This window comes from Echinops telfairi, unplaced genomic scaffold, assembly GCF_000313985.2.
Source record: "Echinops telfairi isolate 266 unplaced genomic scaffold, ASM31398v2 ScPeMD7_20;HRSCAF=75, whole genome shotgun sequence".
Taxonomy (NCBI): Eukaryota; Metazoa; Chordata; class Mammalia; order Afrosoricida; family Tenrecidae; genus Echinops; species Echinops telfairi.
In genome coordinates, this window is record NW_022103917.1 from 7,328,377 (window position 1) to 7,341,359 (window position 12,983).

Consider the following 12,983-nt stretch of genomic DNA (forward strand, 5'->3'; position numbering starts at 1 on the left):
CCCATCCATACCAGACAATGCAAAATGGAGGTGATTTTGGCTAACTTTTGGTTTGGAAATGAATGGTAAACTTTTGTTTTTGTGTGGTGCCAGGAGTTAAGAATAACTTTTTTGTGCTTAAAGGAGGAGGAGAGGGAGATTACATGATGGGAGACAAATTGTAGCGAGTGAAGTCTAAACGATTTTGTTTGGACCTCACGAAAAGTTTTTGACCCCTGGCCTGGGGGTTAGACGAGAGCCTCAGAAATGGACTAGATATTTTTTAACTGGTGGGGCTTAATTCATCAGGACCTTATTTTTCAAGCTTCAGTTTGAAAAGGATCTGATGTTGTTGTTGTTGTTGTTTGTAATCATCACACCTCAATTATTTCCGGGGATCACGTTGGCTTTGGGAAGACAGAGAAAGGAAGAGAGTCAGGCTGGAGAGGAAAAGGCCTTGGGAGGACAACCAGGTGGAGGAGAGAATAGAGAGGCGTGAGTGGTGAATATCTCAATCAGTGACTAGGTGACCTCTGACCCATAGGGTGGTTTGATTGTCTTTTGTCTTTGGCTGGAGAGGCACACTGTTTGACCCTTTATGCGTGACTGAGCCCTGAGGGGCAACCACAGCCAGCCAGGCTTGAGAGTCAGTGAGGATCGGGTGGCAACAGCTGCCCAGCCTGCCCTCAGGAGGCCCAGCTCCTCCTCCTCAATGGGGCTCAACCCTTCTCTCTCTCTCTCTCTCTCTCTCTCTCTCTCTCTCTCTCTCTCATAAGCACACTCCTTCCACCCCATCCAACTCCCTCCTTAAACCATTGTTGTGAGGTGCTGTGGAATCAGTACACCAGAACTGAACAGCCCAATCCAGCATTATCTTCACCACTGCTGTTTGCACCTAAGGGTGCAGCCGCCGGCCTATCAGTCCATTTCCTAGAGGGCCTTCCTCTTTTTCGCTGCCCCTGAACAAGTGGGATGTCCTTCTCCAGAGACTGGTCTCCCCCCATGTGGTTGTTATAAGTTACCATCCAGTGAAGTCAGACTCCCAGCCACACACCCCCATCCAGTGCCATGCCCCCATAGGATTTTCAAGGCTTTGACTTTTCAAAAGCAGCTTACAGGCCCCTTCTTCAGAGGTGTCTGAGTGCTTAACTGTTTGCACCACCGGGGGCTCCTTAGACTACGTTATTGGTGGATGCCGTGGAATCTATGTTCAAACTCTTTGTCACCCATGTGAATGAGTAGAACTGCCCCCATAGATTTCTAGGCTATAATCTTTGGGGGAACAGATCTCCAGGTCTTTCTCCCACGGCACCGCTGGGCAGATTCAAACCACTAACCTTTGGGTGAGCAACCGTGTGCTTAATCGTTGCACAACCAGGGCTCCTTAAACAATAAAACTAGCTGAATGTGATGATTCCTGGATGCTTCTGGCTGGCTAGCTTGTCCACATTAGGCCGTCTCTCTCCCGCTGGCTCCCAGCTCTTTTTCCTGGCCCGCTGGCCAGGACAAGCACCTCTTTAAGATTACACTTTCTCTATTCTTCACCCTGGTCTCCTCAGTTCACCTTTGAGCCGGCTCAGGTTGGTAGGAAGAGCAAACAGTCCCCTCGGTCCCAAGTAGGGGCGCCGTTCAGATAACAGCTGCCAGTGTCAGAACATGACACGACGGGTGGTTTGCATAAAGCTGAGTTTCAAACAAACAACGTGCTATTATTGTTTAAAGTATAAGTATGTTCCAAATCTTGCAGGGAGCCGACCCACGATAAAAGAGCATTGGCTGTTTACCTAGAATTCTCATTGTTTGGTGTCTGGAATTTTATCTGGCCACTCTATGCTCAGGAGTCTGGCCTAGATGGGTTAGCTTGTCACAATAGTGCTTTGACGGAGATATGGCCGGAACCAGTGCCAGGATCCATCGAGAGGAAGCGGGGAGGGAAGTAAATGGGTACTTACCTAGCCTAGGTTGTTTTCCACAGGTACCTTTACACTGTCATACTCACTCCCATTGAGTTGATTCCAACCCATAGCGACCTTATAGGACAGAGTCTAACTGCCCTTGTGGGTTTCCAAGACTGTGGGTTTCCAGCATTGTAACTCTTTACAGGAGCAAAGAACCTCATCTCTGTCCTGTGGATCAGCAGGTGGGTTCGAACTGCCGACTTTGCGGTTAGTAGCCCAACATGTAACCCACTACTATGCCATCAGGGATCCTTTTAGTGGAAAATAAACTTGGCGACCAGGTGCTCTGCGGGCCCACAAAAGCCCTGGCTGCCATTCCCGTTCTTCTGTCGTGGGAATTGTACTTCTCAAGAGTTGCCCTGGCTGGATCATGGTGGAGGTGAAAGGCAATTTGGAAATTTAGAACTCACCTGTTCCTGGCTAGTCCCGTCTGGAGCAATCCTTCGCTGGGGACCTTGGGGCCAGTCTGGGCAGGGTTGACAGAGGCCCAAGCTTTTACCTCCCCCCTTCTTCCCACCCCACCCCTTATGGCTCCTCCCAATGTGGCTTCAGCCCCTCCCTGGGACAAGGACCTTTGGAGTGGGTGGGAAGAACTTCAGGGCAGCTTCCAACCCCTCCTCTCAACTGTGGGGGAAAGGCCTGTGTGCTTACCACCAAGAGGCCTAGAATGCTGCAAAGGCGAAGGACTCGCCTACTGCAGTTCGTGGAGTCCTGTGCAGGACCAGAACCTTTTATGGCTCCTGTGGGTCCCGAAGCCAGGGTGGGTCCTATGCCTCCTTTTGCTACTTTGCTTAGCTTGTGTGTGCCTGCTGCCCCTGATCTGGAGCTCAATGACTAGGCCCGAGCCTTGTTTCTTGGGATTCCCCCCTGGTTCTTCTCACCCCTACTTTGTGGCCCTCAAGAGACGGAGGAACTGGATTTTAGTGGGAACATCTTGATGATGGGCTGTCAAGGGGGGTCAGCAGATGGAGTTCCCCGAGGACCCCATAGGTCCTACGCCCAGCCCTTTCCTACCGACTTCCACCAATAGGCTCACACTTCACACAGCAGCTTGTAGAAGTCCTGCAGCTGCCCAGGCCCAAGGGTCAAGTTTGCCTCATCACCAAGAACCCAGCAAGCTTATTTTATTAGCAGACCCCAGTTCTCATCCCTACTCACCCCCAATCACACGTTCCTCACTATATGTTGCTGTTAGCCACCTATTTAATGCGGGGTGGGGGTGTGTGGACCTCGCCTACCAGAACCCCCCTTTCCCTACTTCTTCTGTGCTTCTCCCAAGGGCTAGACTGCCCACAGTTCAGTTGCCCCAAGAAAATTCTCCAAGTCTCCCCTGCCCCCAATCACCTAAATAACCCCTTCCCTACTCTACATAAGCCGAACAAGTCTTTTCATTTATCTCCTCTTCCCTTCCAAAGTGTTGTTAGTCTCCCAAGTCCTTCGGAAGCCGAGGGAGCCTCCAGTGCTGGCTAATGCAAAGCAATGCTTGTGGAGGTTTATGAAGCCCATAACGACTGCTGTTTTGATACACACTCACCTGTCCGGTGGAGTTTCTAATACGCTTTATTCCTTTGACACATAGGCATAAAAACTCTGGCTCTGGCCTGCTCTGTGGGTGGCGTTCCATTGGCCACTTCCGTTGTAATACCTAGATTTCATTCGCAGACTGCAGCCTCCCAATGGGACGTGGACTTTTAGGGTTTGCCTGCCTTCTGCTCCAGGAGCAGCCGAGTGGGAGTCTCACACAGAAATCTCTTGGAGACCACCGAAGGCTTCAGTTGCCCAGGCCCACTCGGATTGATTCTCTCATTTGGCTTATGGAGGGGTGCTATACCATTATGTAACCCCTCCCCCGCTTAATGGTTACTTTAAATAAGTGGCATAATGGTTATACGTTGGGCTGTTAACCACAAGGTCAGCAGTTTGAAGACACCAGCCGTTCCACGGGAGAAACACTGGGCTTTCTAAGCCCATCAAAGAGTTACAGTCTCAGAAACCCACAGGGGCAGTTCTACTCTGTCCTATAGGGCCACGGTGAGTCCGAACTGACTCAATGGCAGTGAGGTTTTGTTTTAAAATTATTATCTGCATGGAAAGATCAAACTATGTCCAATATCTGAAGCCCATAACAATACTCCAATTTTTCTTTATCCAAACAATGAGGGTTGCATTGTGAAATCAAAGCATGGGTTTTTAGCCCTCCCTCAGTGATTCTCATGAGGGAACCACGGGTACTGTCGGTCAAGGCCTGGGACACACACTGACTCCAAGGGTCCTGAGGCCATTCCCTTTGCCCAACAGATGTTCCCATGAAGAAACCCTCACCTTCAACTTTTGCCTGCTTTCCCCACTGTCTAGAAGTGTTCTCTTTCCATGCCTGGTTTGAAATACAAGACGCCAAAGGCTTCTGATCCAGAAATGGTTTGTTCCTAGGGCTGATGCCCGTGGATTAACCTTTGGGCTGCTAACCCCAAGATCAGCAGTTTGAAACTATCAGCCCCTTTTTAGGAGAATGATGAGGCTTTCTACCTCCCATAATTAGAGTTTCAGCAACCCACAGGGACAATTCTATTATCATATAGGGTCATTAGGAGTCAGAATCCGTTTGAAGACAGTGAGGTATACTTATTATTATTTTTAATTTAAATCATTTTATTGGGGGCTCGTACAATTCCCATCACAATCCATACATACATCCATTGTGTCGAGCACATATGTACATTTGTTGCCATCATCATTCTAAAAACACTTGCCTTCCACCAGAGCCCTTAATATCGGCTGCTCATCCCCCCCCCCCATGAACCCTTCATATTTCACAATACTTATTATTTTTTCCGTAAGAGTATTTCAATGAAATGACTACATGTTAGCTACTATAGAAAGACTTTCCACTTGAAGAAATGGCCGTTCCATCCCACTTCTCCCCAGCCCGCTCGGTTCAGCCCTGACTTCATTCCAGAAGAAAGAAGAAGTGAACGGGCTTGGGAGAGATGTCCTTTCTTTTGGAGTTGTTCTCTTTGCCACCCCCATTGCATTTCTCCGCTACCCTAGGTAGCCTGCCCAAGATAGGTGAAGTGAAGCGGATGCCTCTCAGAGTCTAGATGCTAACAAGGGAGCGTGCCCTTCGGTCTGGGCTGCAGGGACATCTCCCTGAAGTTGCAGAAAGCAGAGAGAGATGGGGCAAGTGGCTGCAGCTCAAGTTGCAGAGCGATTTGACACATCATTTGTTTCCCCTTCAGAAAAACATTTTTCATTTTCTTTTTTCAGCTACCCAAGTAATATAGTTTGATGTGGCTGGGTATCGTGTTATTAAAGAATATGTATAGTTGGCCTATTCTATGCAACATGCTATCCTAGGTATTTCAGGGAAGTTCAGGGTGAATGATGCCATGACTTAGTCTCACATGTAGACCAACACAACACAGTTTTAGCACCCTGAGAGGAAATACTGGAGTTTCAAGTCCAAGAACAAGTATCTCACGAAAATGATGCTGATTGATGACTTTAAAGTTGAAGCTACCTACCAGAGTTTGTGTGTGTGTGTGTGTGTGTTTTAAAATGTGACTCTCTTAGTTGTGCCCTTTTCAGCTCAGATATATTCCTGAGGTTTATTGCAATGAATACTCAAATGATACTCTTCTCAGGGAAGAGTGTGTCGTCTTCTCTCCTGGGAAGAAATAAATGAACTTGAATTCTTTATTTTCCCAGGTGGGGGAGGGGCTTCCATGAGGAGGTTTCTACTTTTGTCCTCTTCAAGATCAAGGGGTCTCTTCTAACCCATTTTAAACATCATTTGGTAACAATGTGAGTCTTCTTAATTTCTCATTTCTGACCTCCTTCTGAAACACACACACACACACACACACACACACACACACACACACATTAGTCTAGCTATGGGCAGAGTGCTTGAAAGCTGTTTCACACATGGGCTCCAGTTCTTGAGCTATGTTGTCATTCTACAGCTGGGTTGGGTTCAAATAAGCTGGGGGGCAAACTGCTTTGGGAGCTGGCGTGGCACTACTTTGTCATCACCCATGTCACTTAGTTTTTGTTGATTGATTGCTTTTATAATATAGGCCCATCTCAAGTCATTTCAAGAAACAAAAGGAGCCCACTGGGGTTAATAAAATAGAGGAAGTACATTGTGCATTTGCTCTGTCATACTGCATGCTTTGATTTTATGGAAACCACATATTCAAATGAATTCCTTTTATTTCGATACCCGGTGATCTTTGCAGTTATCTAAAAATAGGCCCTCCAAAGAAATCACATGTTGTTCATGCATCACATAGAAAGGATCGCACCATTTGAAATGGAGTCCTTGATCTTGGCAACCATGGGTCTCAAGCACTGGCACCAACCCCACCATTTAAAAAAAAATATTTGGTGGGAGAAGCATGTAGCCTTCCCGTTTCCCAGAGAGGCAGCATGGCCAGGCCCTTTTGCAAAATCACACAGACTACAGAGGCATCCCGCAGCTCCCCGGCTTTCTGTTTCATTGCATTGAATGGAAGATGTCAGAAAGAAATTTCCCTCTGAGCAGAAGGTGGAAAGGAGGCCTCCCAGTCACATGGTGGCAGCCCCCACTTCATCCTCCTCAGAAGACAACTTTGACTCAGTCCCTTCCACTCCTAGTTGCAGAAGGTAGAGCAAATCAGGGCAGGAGAGGAGGTTTCTGACCAATCAAATGTATAGCATTGGGTTCTATGGTTTGTTTGGGGTGGGGGGGTGGGTCAACATCTGTGTCTCTGATCTTCCCCACCTCCTTTCCTCAGAATCTGTAGGTTTATATATTTGAGGTTCTGATCTCATCAACTAACTCAGGAAAACAAAACCTCTAAAACCTCTAGTTTTAAGGTAACGTGCCTGCTGTCACTACTCACCAGTGCGCAGGGCAGATCCTTGTTGAGAAGGCTGCATGGGTCTGTTCTGTGTCCATGCTCCAGGGCTGGGCTAAGGCAATAGGATAGGTGTGGGGTGGGGGTTGACTATGGGCCCAGCTGAAGTCTCCAGAGTTTCCCCCCAAGTCAGGCTCTGTGAGTGCGCGTGTCCGCCTGCGTGTGTTTAAGAATAGGCTTGTTTCATAGGTAGGCCTATTGCCTGTGCTGTCATTATCCTAGACTTTCTGTAGGCGCCATGCCTGAGCCCATCACTCTCAGTGATTGGGGTGCTTGCTAGGTCTCCTCCTCCCGTTGGTCAGGAATCCAATGTCCACTACTTCAGGACCCAGGGAGAGGAAAGTAACCGGAAGTCCCAGCCCAAAAGAAAACCCAGAGAGGACTGGAACCCCAGAGCTCATTTGGGGCTACTGCCTTGTCATCCCCGAGGCAGGAGACAGAGAACCTGCCAAGGGAGGGCGCCCAACCTGAGCTACTGGGCCAGCCTCCATTTTACTCTGGGACCCGGGTGGGATGTGTGAGGGGGGAAGGGTGGCTTCCGCCCCTTCCTCTCCCCAGATTCCCTTCCTTCCCCCTAGGCCCGGCCCGTGCGGGAGCACGGAGATCCCACTGCTCCCCAAAACCCAGACTCTCAGCCTGCTATGGCGGCCCTGAGGGCACGGCCTGGGAGGGAAAGGGGCCAGCGTGGCCTCCCGCACCTCCCTGCTTTGCCCACCGCCGGCGCGCAAGGGAGGCAGTTTAATTAAAGGGGAACCCGCAATGTATACGCCGGATAAAAGCGAGGCACCGAATAAACTAATTAAAACATTGTGTTTGCAACACATTTTAGCCCCCCCCCCTTTTTTTGATCTGCGCTACGTTTTAAAGAAATGTCATCACGCCGTAAAGCGGGCCGTGAAACGTTATTTCCTTAGAGTGTGCGGCGCTTTTCAAAGGCCAGTGTGATATATTTTAGAGAAGGGATCCCGCTGGGAAAGCTTGCGTGTCTCCCCTGCACCAAACTAAGCTCTTGTCAATCACGCCGAGCCCCGTCCAATCACCGAGATCCCCTTTGGAAAGCGGCTCATCCCGCTGTGCTTTTATACCGCGCACCCCAGCCGGTTTTGATGCATTTTTACCAGCAAGTCCAGGCCTTGAATGATGAGGCCGCGGCCGGGCGCAAGCCCGGCTCCCTGAGAGCCGCCTGGCCCTCATGAGGCGCCAGGCTCATTGTGCGTCGCCCTGGCCTGCCCGAGGCGCAGGGGACTGCGATGTCACTCGGGGCCCCGTGGTGGGGCCACGTCTGGGCAGGGCATCGTCTGGGCAGGGCATCGCTTTGGCCTCGGCCCAGCCACAGTCAGTCTAGGTGGGCAGCACTCTGTAGGTGCGGTCCTCCCCGTCTGACTAGGAAAGCCAGCCCAGGTGCAGCCTGGCACTGCCCCTGGAGATTCAGGAGAGGGGGGAGGGATGTCCCTCTGATCAGGCCTCTGTGAATGAGGTGGGGGTGGGGTGGTACCCTTGGGGCTTCTGCCCCCACGTGGATGTGGCTGTGCTCTAGCTGAAGTTAGAAAGCTGCTTCCCAGTAGGCAGCCCTGTCCTCGTGCCCGGAGGGTGGGAGGACTTCCTCAGTCTTCCCAGGACGCACGGTTCTCGCCCCCCCCCCCCCCACTGGGTTGCGACACCATGTGGGCCCTGGAGCTAGCTTGCAGAGTCCTCCCACTGGGAGCCCGATGCCACCCATCTGTGGGACCTGGCTGGTGACTCCCTCCTGGCCGCGCCTGTCACTCTGCGCTCTGCCTGGCGGGGCAGGTGCCACCTGAAAGGCCAGATACAAACGGCTGCCAAGCACCGGTGGGGAGAGGGCCTCCGACGCCTTCCCGGATGCCAAGCCAGGCGCCCAGCTCGAGGCCTGCGGATGCCCCGGACAGCCGGATGCCCTTGGAGGTGTGGCGGGCCAGGCTGGCAGGGCAGCTGCTGCTGGGTTCCTCACAGTGTGTTCCCGGCTCCGGAGGAGAGGGAGGGAGGGAGGAGGCTTGGCTGTCCTTCTTCCCGGCTGCACCGAAAGTGTCGCCGGCTTTTGTTTCCAGTTTCCCGTGGAACGTGAACCCGGGATGTGTGGTTTGGCAGAGGTCTCCGGGGACGAAGCCACGAACGTCGTGTGAGATTTCGGCACCTCTGGAATCGACCAAACTGCAATTTTAAATCGTCGTCGTCTTATGTTTTATCTCTGTCTCTGTTACACACACACACACACACACACACACACACGCTTCGATCACACATGTCCTCATTGCAAGTGTTTGATTTCCAGGGGACCCCACCCTCCCCCACAGCTTGCTTCTTTCCAGAACATTCCTTCCAGGATTTAATCCATTGATAGTTATGGCCAGGACCGCCTTGGAGCCCAGGGCTGAAGCAGAGTGCTTAGTAATGCCGATTGTTTGCGAGCCTCCCAGGCGAGCTCTCTCTCTGGAAGGAACAGTCCTCCCCACAGTGACCCCTTGGAAAGGGGGCTCCTTCATGACGACCCTAAAACGAGGGAAGGAGAAGCAGCCCACGCCCCCCGCCCCAGTCCCTAACAGGCATCCCCCAATCTGGGTCCCGTAGAAGTAGGGCTGCAGAGCAGCTAAAATCTCTGTCAATTCCTGCTGGGGGGGCGTGGCCTTTAGTGTTCCATCTCCCCCATTCACCCCGAGGCTGACTTCCTTCTGGATGGCAGTCGCTACTGTTGGGTAACCTCTGGGCTCCCTGGCATCTCCAGGAAGGTTTTTGGGAGCCTGTCCAGAAGCCAGCATCGGGCCACAGTCCCCCTCAGCGCCTGTGAGACAAAGGGTGGGTTCTGGTCCCCACTTTTTTCAAAACCTGATACGATGAAACTGGCCGGGAGGAGGGCGCGCGGGGCGGGGGGTGGGGATGGGGGAGGTTCAGGTGCCCCAGCTCCAGTGGATACGGGCTCTGGGGGGTTGATTTCCTTCTAACAAGTCAACAGAGGGTGGGGATCGTGCTGAGATTCGGGGAAGATGCCGGTGCCATTCTGGGAGCAGCGACTCAACCCGAAATTTCGGGCACTTGGAGTGCAATGGGGGTGGCAGGAGTCTGGGCATGGAATGGGTCCTTTGCGGGCCTCCAGCTACCACTCCCAGCGGCCACGTTCCTCTTCCCTGCAGGACTCGTTAGCGGCCTCTTGGAAGCACCTTCAGCTTGGGGATTTTTGTTCCCAGGAGTTCAAGTGTGAACTCAACGGTTGTAATAGGCGCCTTGCTAATAGCGGCGAAAGGGAAACAGCACTCCGGCATTCACCCAGCGATGAGCCGCGGGCTTCTCAAAGACCCATGGTGCCGGGACAAAAGCCAGAAGGAGCGCCAGCGACCCACCGGTCGACCCCGAACTGCCTCCTTCCAGGCCCAAGCCAGGAGGCCTCAGACCGAGAGACCAGTAGTCATCCCAAAAGGCGGCTGCTCCCAGATGCCCGCAGCTGGCCTTAGGTCTATGCCGGCAGAGGTGCGGCAGTCAAGAGGGGTGGGGTGGGGTGGGTGGCTGGGAGCTTCAAGGATTTACCAGCGTCCAGAGAAGCGCTGTGTCTCCTCCCCACAGCCTGCGACCTTACTCATTACTGGGAGGGAGTTGGTGTGACTGCGTGTAGGGCAGTGTGACACACGCTTTAGTCAAGAAGCTGGCATCCAGGTACATTGGGGGCCCGAGCCAGATGCCTGACATTCGATCAATCCTGGTCCCTGTTGAAGCCTCAGTTTCCCCACTGTAGAGGGAATGGTTTTTTTAGGTGTGTCCTCTGTTTGGCCAAGAGAGAATAGACGCATTGCCCTTACCCTCACTGCAAAAATTCGTTCAGAAACGTTTTTTGATCCTACCTGTCCTGTAAACAAGGGGAGTCCTGGTGCTGTGGTGGGTACATTTTGGGCAGGTTCCCTGTAAGGTCAGCAGTCCTAAACCACCAGGCAGCTCCGTGGAAGAAAAATGGAGCTCTCTGCTTCCTTAAATACAGTCTCGGAAACCCACCCAGGGCCACTTCTACCACGTCCTGGAGGGTCGCTATGAGTTAGAATCGATTCGATGGTAGACTGGTTTCCCTTCCTTCCTTCCTTCCTTCCTTCCTTCTTTCTTTTTGGAGGGGTCCTGTAAGCAACCGGAACCCTGGTGGTTTAGTGGTTATGAGTTGGGTGTTAGTTTGAAACCATTAGGCGCTCCGCTGGAGGAAGATGAGGCTTTCTCTAGAAAGAGGAGACTCCCTTTAAGAGTTCCAGTCTCAGAAACCCACAGGGGCAGTTCGAGCCTGTCCTCTAGGGTCACTAGGAGTCAGCATGGACTCAATAGTGAAGAGTTGGGGGGTTTTGGTGAGAGGGAGGAATCCGTAAACAACGAACCCCGGTGACGCTGTCTGGCGGAATTCACATCCACCAACTCTCCAGCAGGTAAAGGATCTCGGCTTGGAAACACTCTACAATAGTCAAGAAGAGTCGGGATGGATTGTGTGCTGGGGCTTGGTCTTTGGATCGGTCCCATAAAGGGACCTTTTCCTCCTCCCCCCCCCTCCCAGGGCGGGAGCTTTGTCAAATTTGGCACCGCAGCAAACTGAGGAGGTCGCTGGGACCTTGGCGGTTCCCCTCCTCCCCCCGTGCTACCCTAAGTCCCGGAGCCCCGCGAACGGGAAGCTCTGGGGGCTTTGGTGGCTGCGAGGTTTCTGCCCAGCTTTCCATAGGTGGCCATCTCAGGGGCCCGACTGCATGTTTTTTCTGAGAGTCCAGAGGGCCACGTTGCTTGACAGGCTCAGAGGGAAACCCCAGCGATGGCCTGGCAGCTCCCGGCGGGGGAGAGTGCAGGAGGAGCAGACACAGCAGGCCGGCCGTCTGCTTCCTCGGCTAGCTGTCCACAGGCACTGGCCGAGAATCGCGTGTGGCTCCGACGCGAGACCGTTTCCCCGGCAGGGCAGGTGTCCCGCACGCTAAAGTGAGGTGCGAGGCGCCCATTCGAGCGTCCGCTGTGCCCGTGGGCACTTGGTGGGTCCGGTGGTGGTGGTGGTCCCTTTCCCGGTCCCCAGGTCGCCGCTTCCCAGCCCTCGCTTTCCTCTAGTCTCCCTTTCTCTGGGCCTGGGCGAGGCGCTCTCCACCACCTTCTCAGCCCAGAGGCAGGAATGGGGGACTTTGTCCCCTGGCGTCCAGGAGATTGAGCCCTGGGGATGAGAACGCCTGGGGCCAACTCCCTCAAAAGACCAGGCGCCCTATCCGCCCCCAATCAGCAACGGGTCGGCCACCGTCACCGTCTGGGCACGCAAACGCCACGTCGCTGGCTCAGCATCTCCCGTGGAGCTCCGTGCCCGCCGGGCTCATCCTGCCTCTGGGCGTTTGTCGTCTTGCTGGACTGCCAGATAGCACAGTCCTCCCAGCCCAATCAAAGCTGCCGCCTCAGCCGGCTCCCCACCGCCTCTTGGACTTTTGGTCATTTAGAAAATGCCTTCACAGCATTGCAAGGCATAGATAGGCGTTCAGAAGGCAAAACCCAAAGCAAACAACAATATCAAAATGGTTTGTTTGCCATCGACCCAGTGTGTCAGGCATTGTATGTAAATCGCTGTATGAAATCCTGGCCACGACCCTCCGAAGTTGTACCACGGCCCCCTCCCCTATCTGACACCTAAGGGGGCTGAAGCCCGCACCAAGTGACTTGTGCCTACTCGTTTAGAATCAGTAAACCCAAACAAACAAACAAACAAAAAAACCCAACCTTACTGCCCTCTTGTGGATTCCATCTCATAGCGACCGTATAGGACAGAGTAGAATTGTCCCTTAGGATTTCTGAGATTGTAATTCTTTACCGGAGTGGTAAAAAGCCTCACGATTCTCCCTCAGGGCAGCTGGTGGTTTTGAACTGCTGACCTTGGGGGGCTAGCAGCGTCACTACTAAGCCACAACAGTCCTTTAGAATGTTGCAGGACCTCTCCAAAGGAACCTTGGTGGGAGGTAAGGCTAGAGGTCTGCTGCAAATCAAAAGATCAGTGGTTGGAAATCACCTAGTGGCTTCCCTGGAGAAAGACCTGGAGATCTGTGATTGTCAAAAATGATATGGTTTTGGAAACGCCAGTAGGTTTGCCAGGAGTCCCAATCAGCCCCAGGGCACACAGCAGCAAGGACCCTCCCCAACCAAACTTCACCCA

The 12,983-nt window shown here is 52.7% G+C and overlaps 1 protein-coding gene across 1 annotated transcript in view; it reads right to left on the bottom strand.

Moving 5' to 3' along the window:
* The window catches only part of ZIC3 (Zic family member 3), a 26,022-nt gene extending 16,413 nt beyond the window's left edge, over positions 1 to 9,609 (bottom strand). The window contains exons 1-2 of the mRNA XM_030885089.2: positions 9,395 to 9,609; positions 8,651 to 9,004 (exon numbers count right to left, since the gene is read on the bottom strand). Of these exons, the coding sequence (XP_030740949.1) occupies positions 8,651 to 9,004; positions 9,395 to 9,609 (569 nt within the window). The remainder of the gene's footprint in view (positions 1 to 8,650; positions 9,005 to 9,394) is intronic.
* Between the last annotated feature and the right edge of the window lie 3,374 nt (positions 9,610 to 12,983).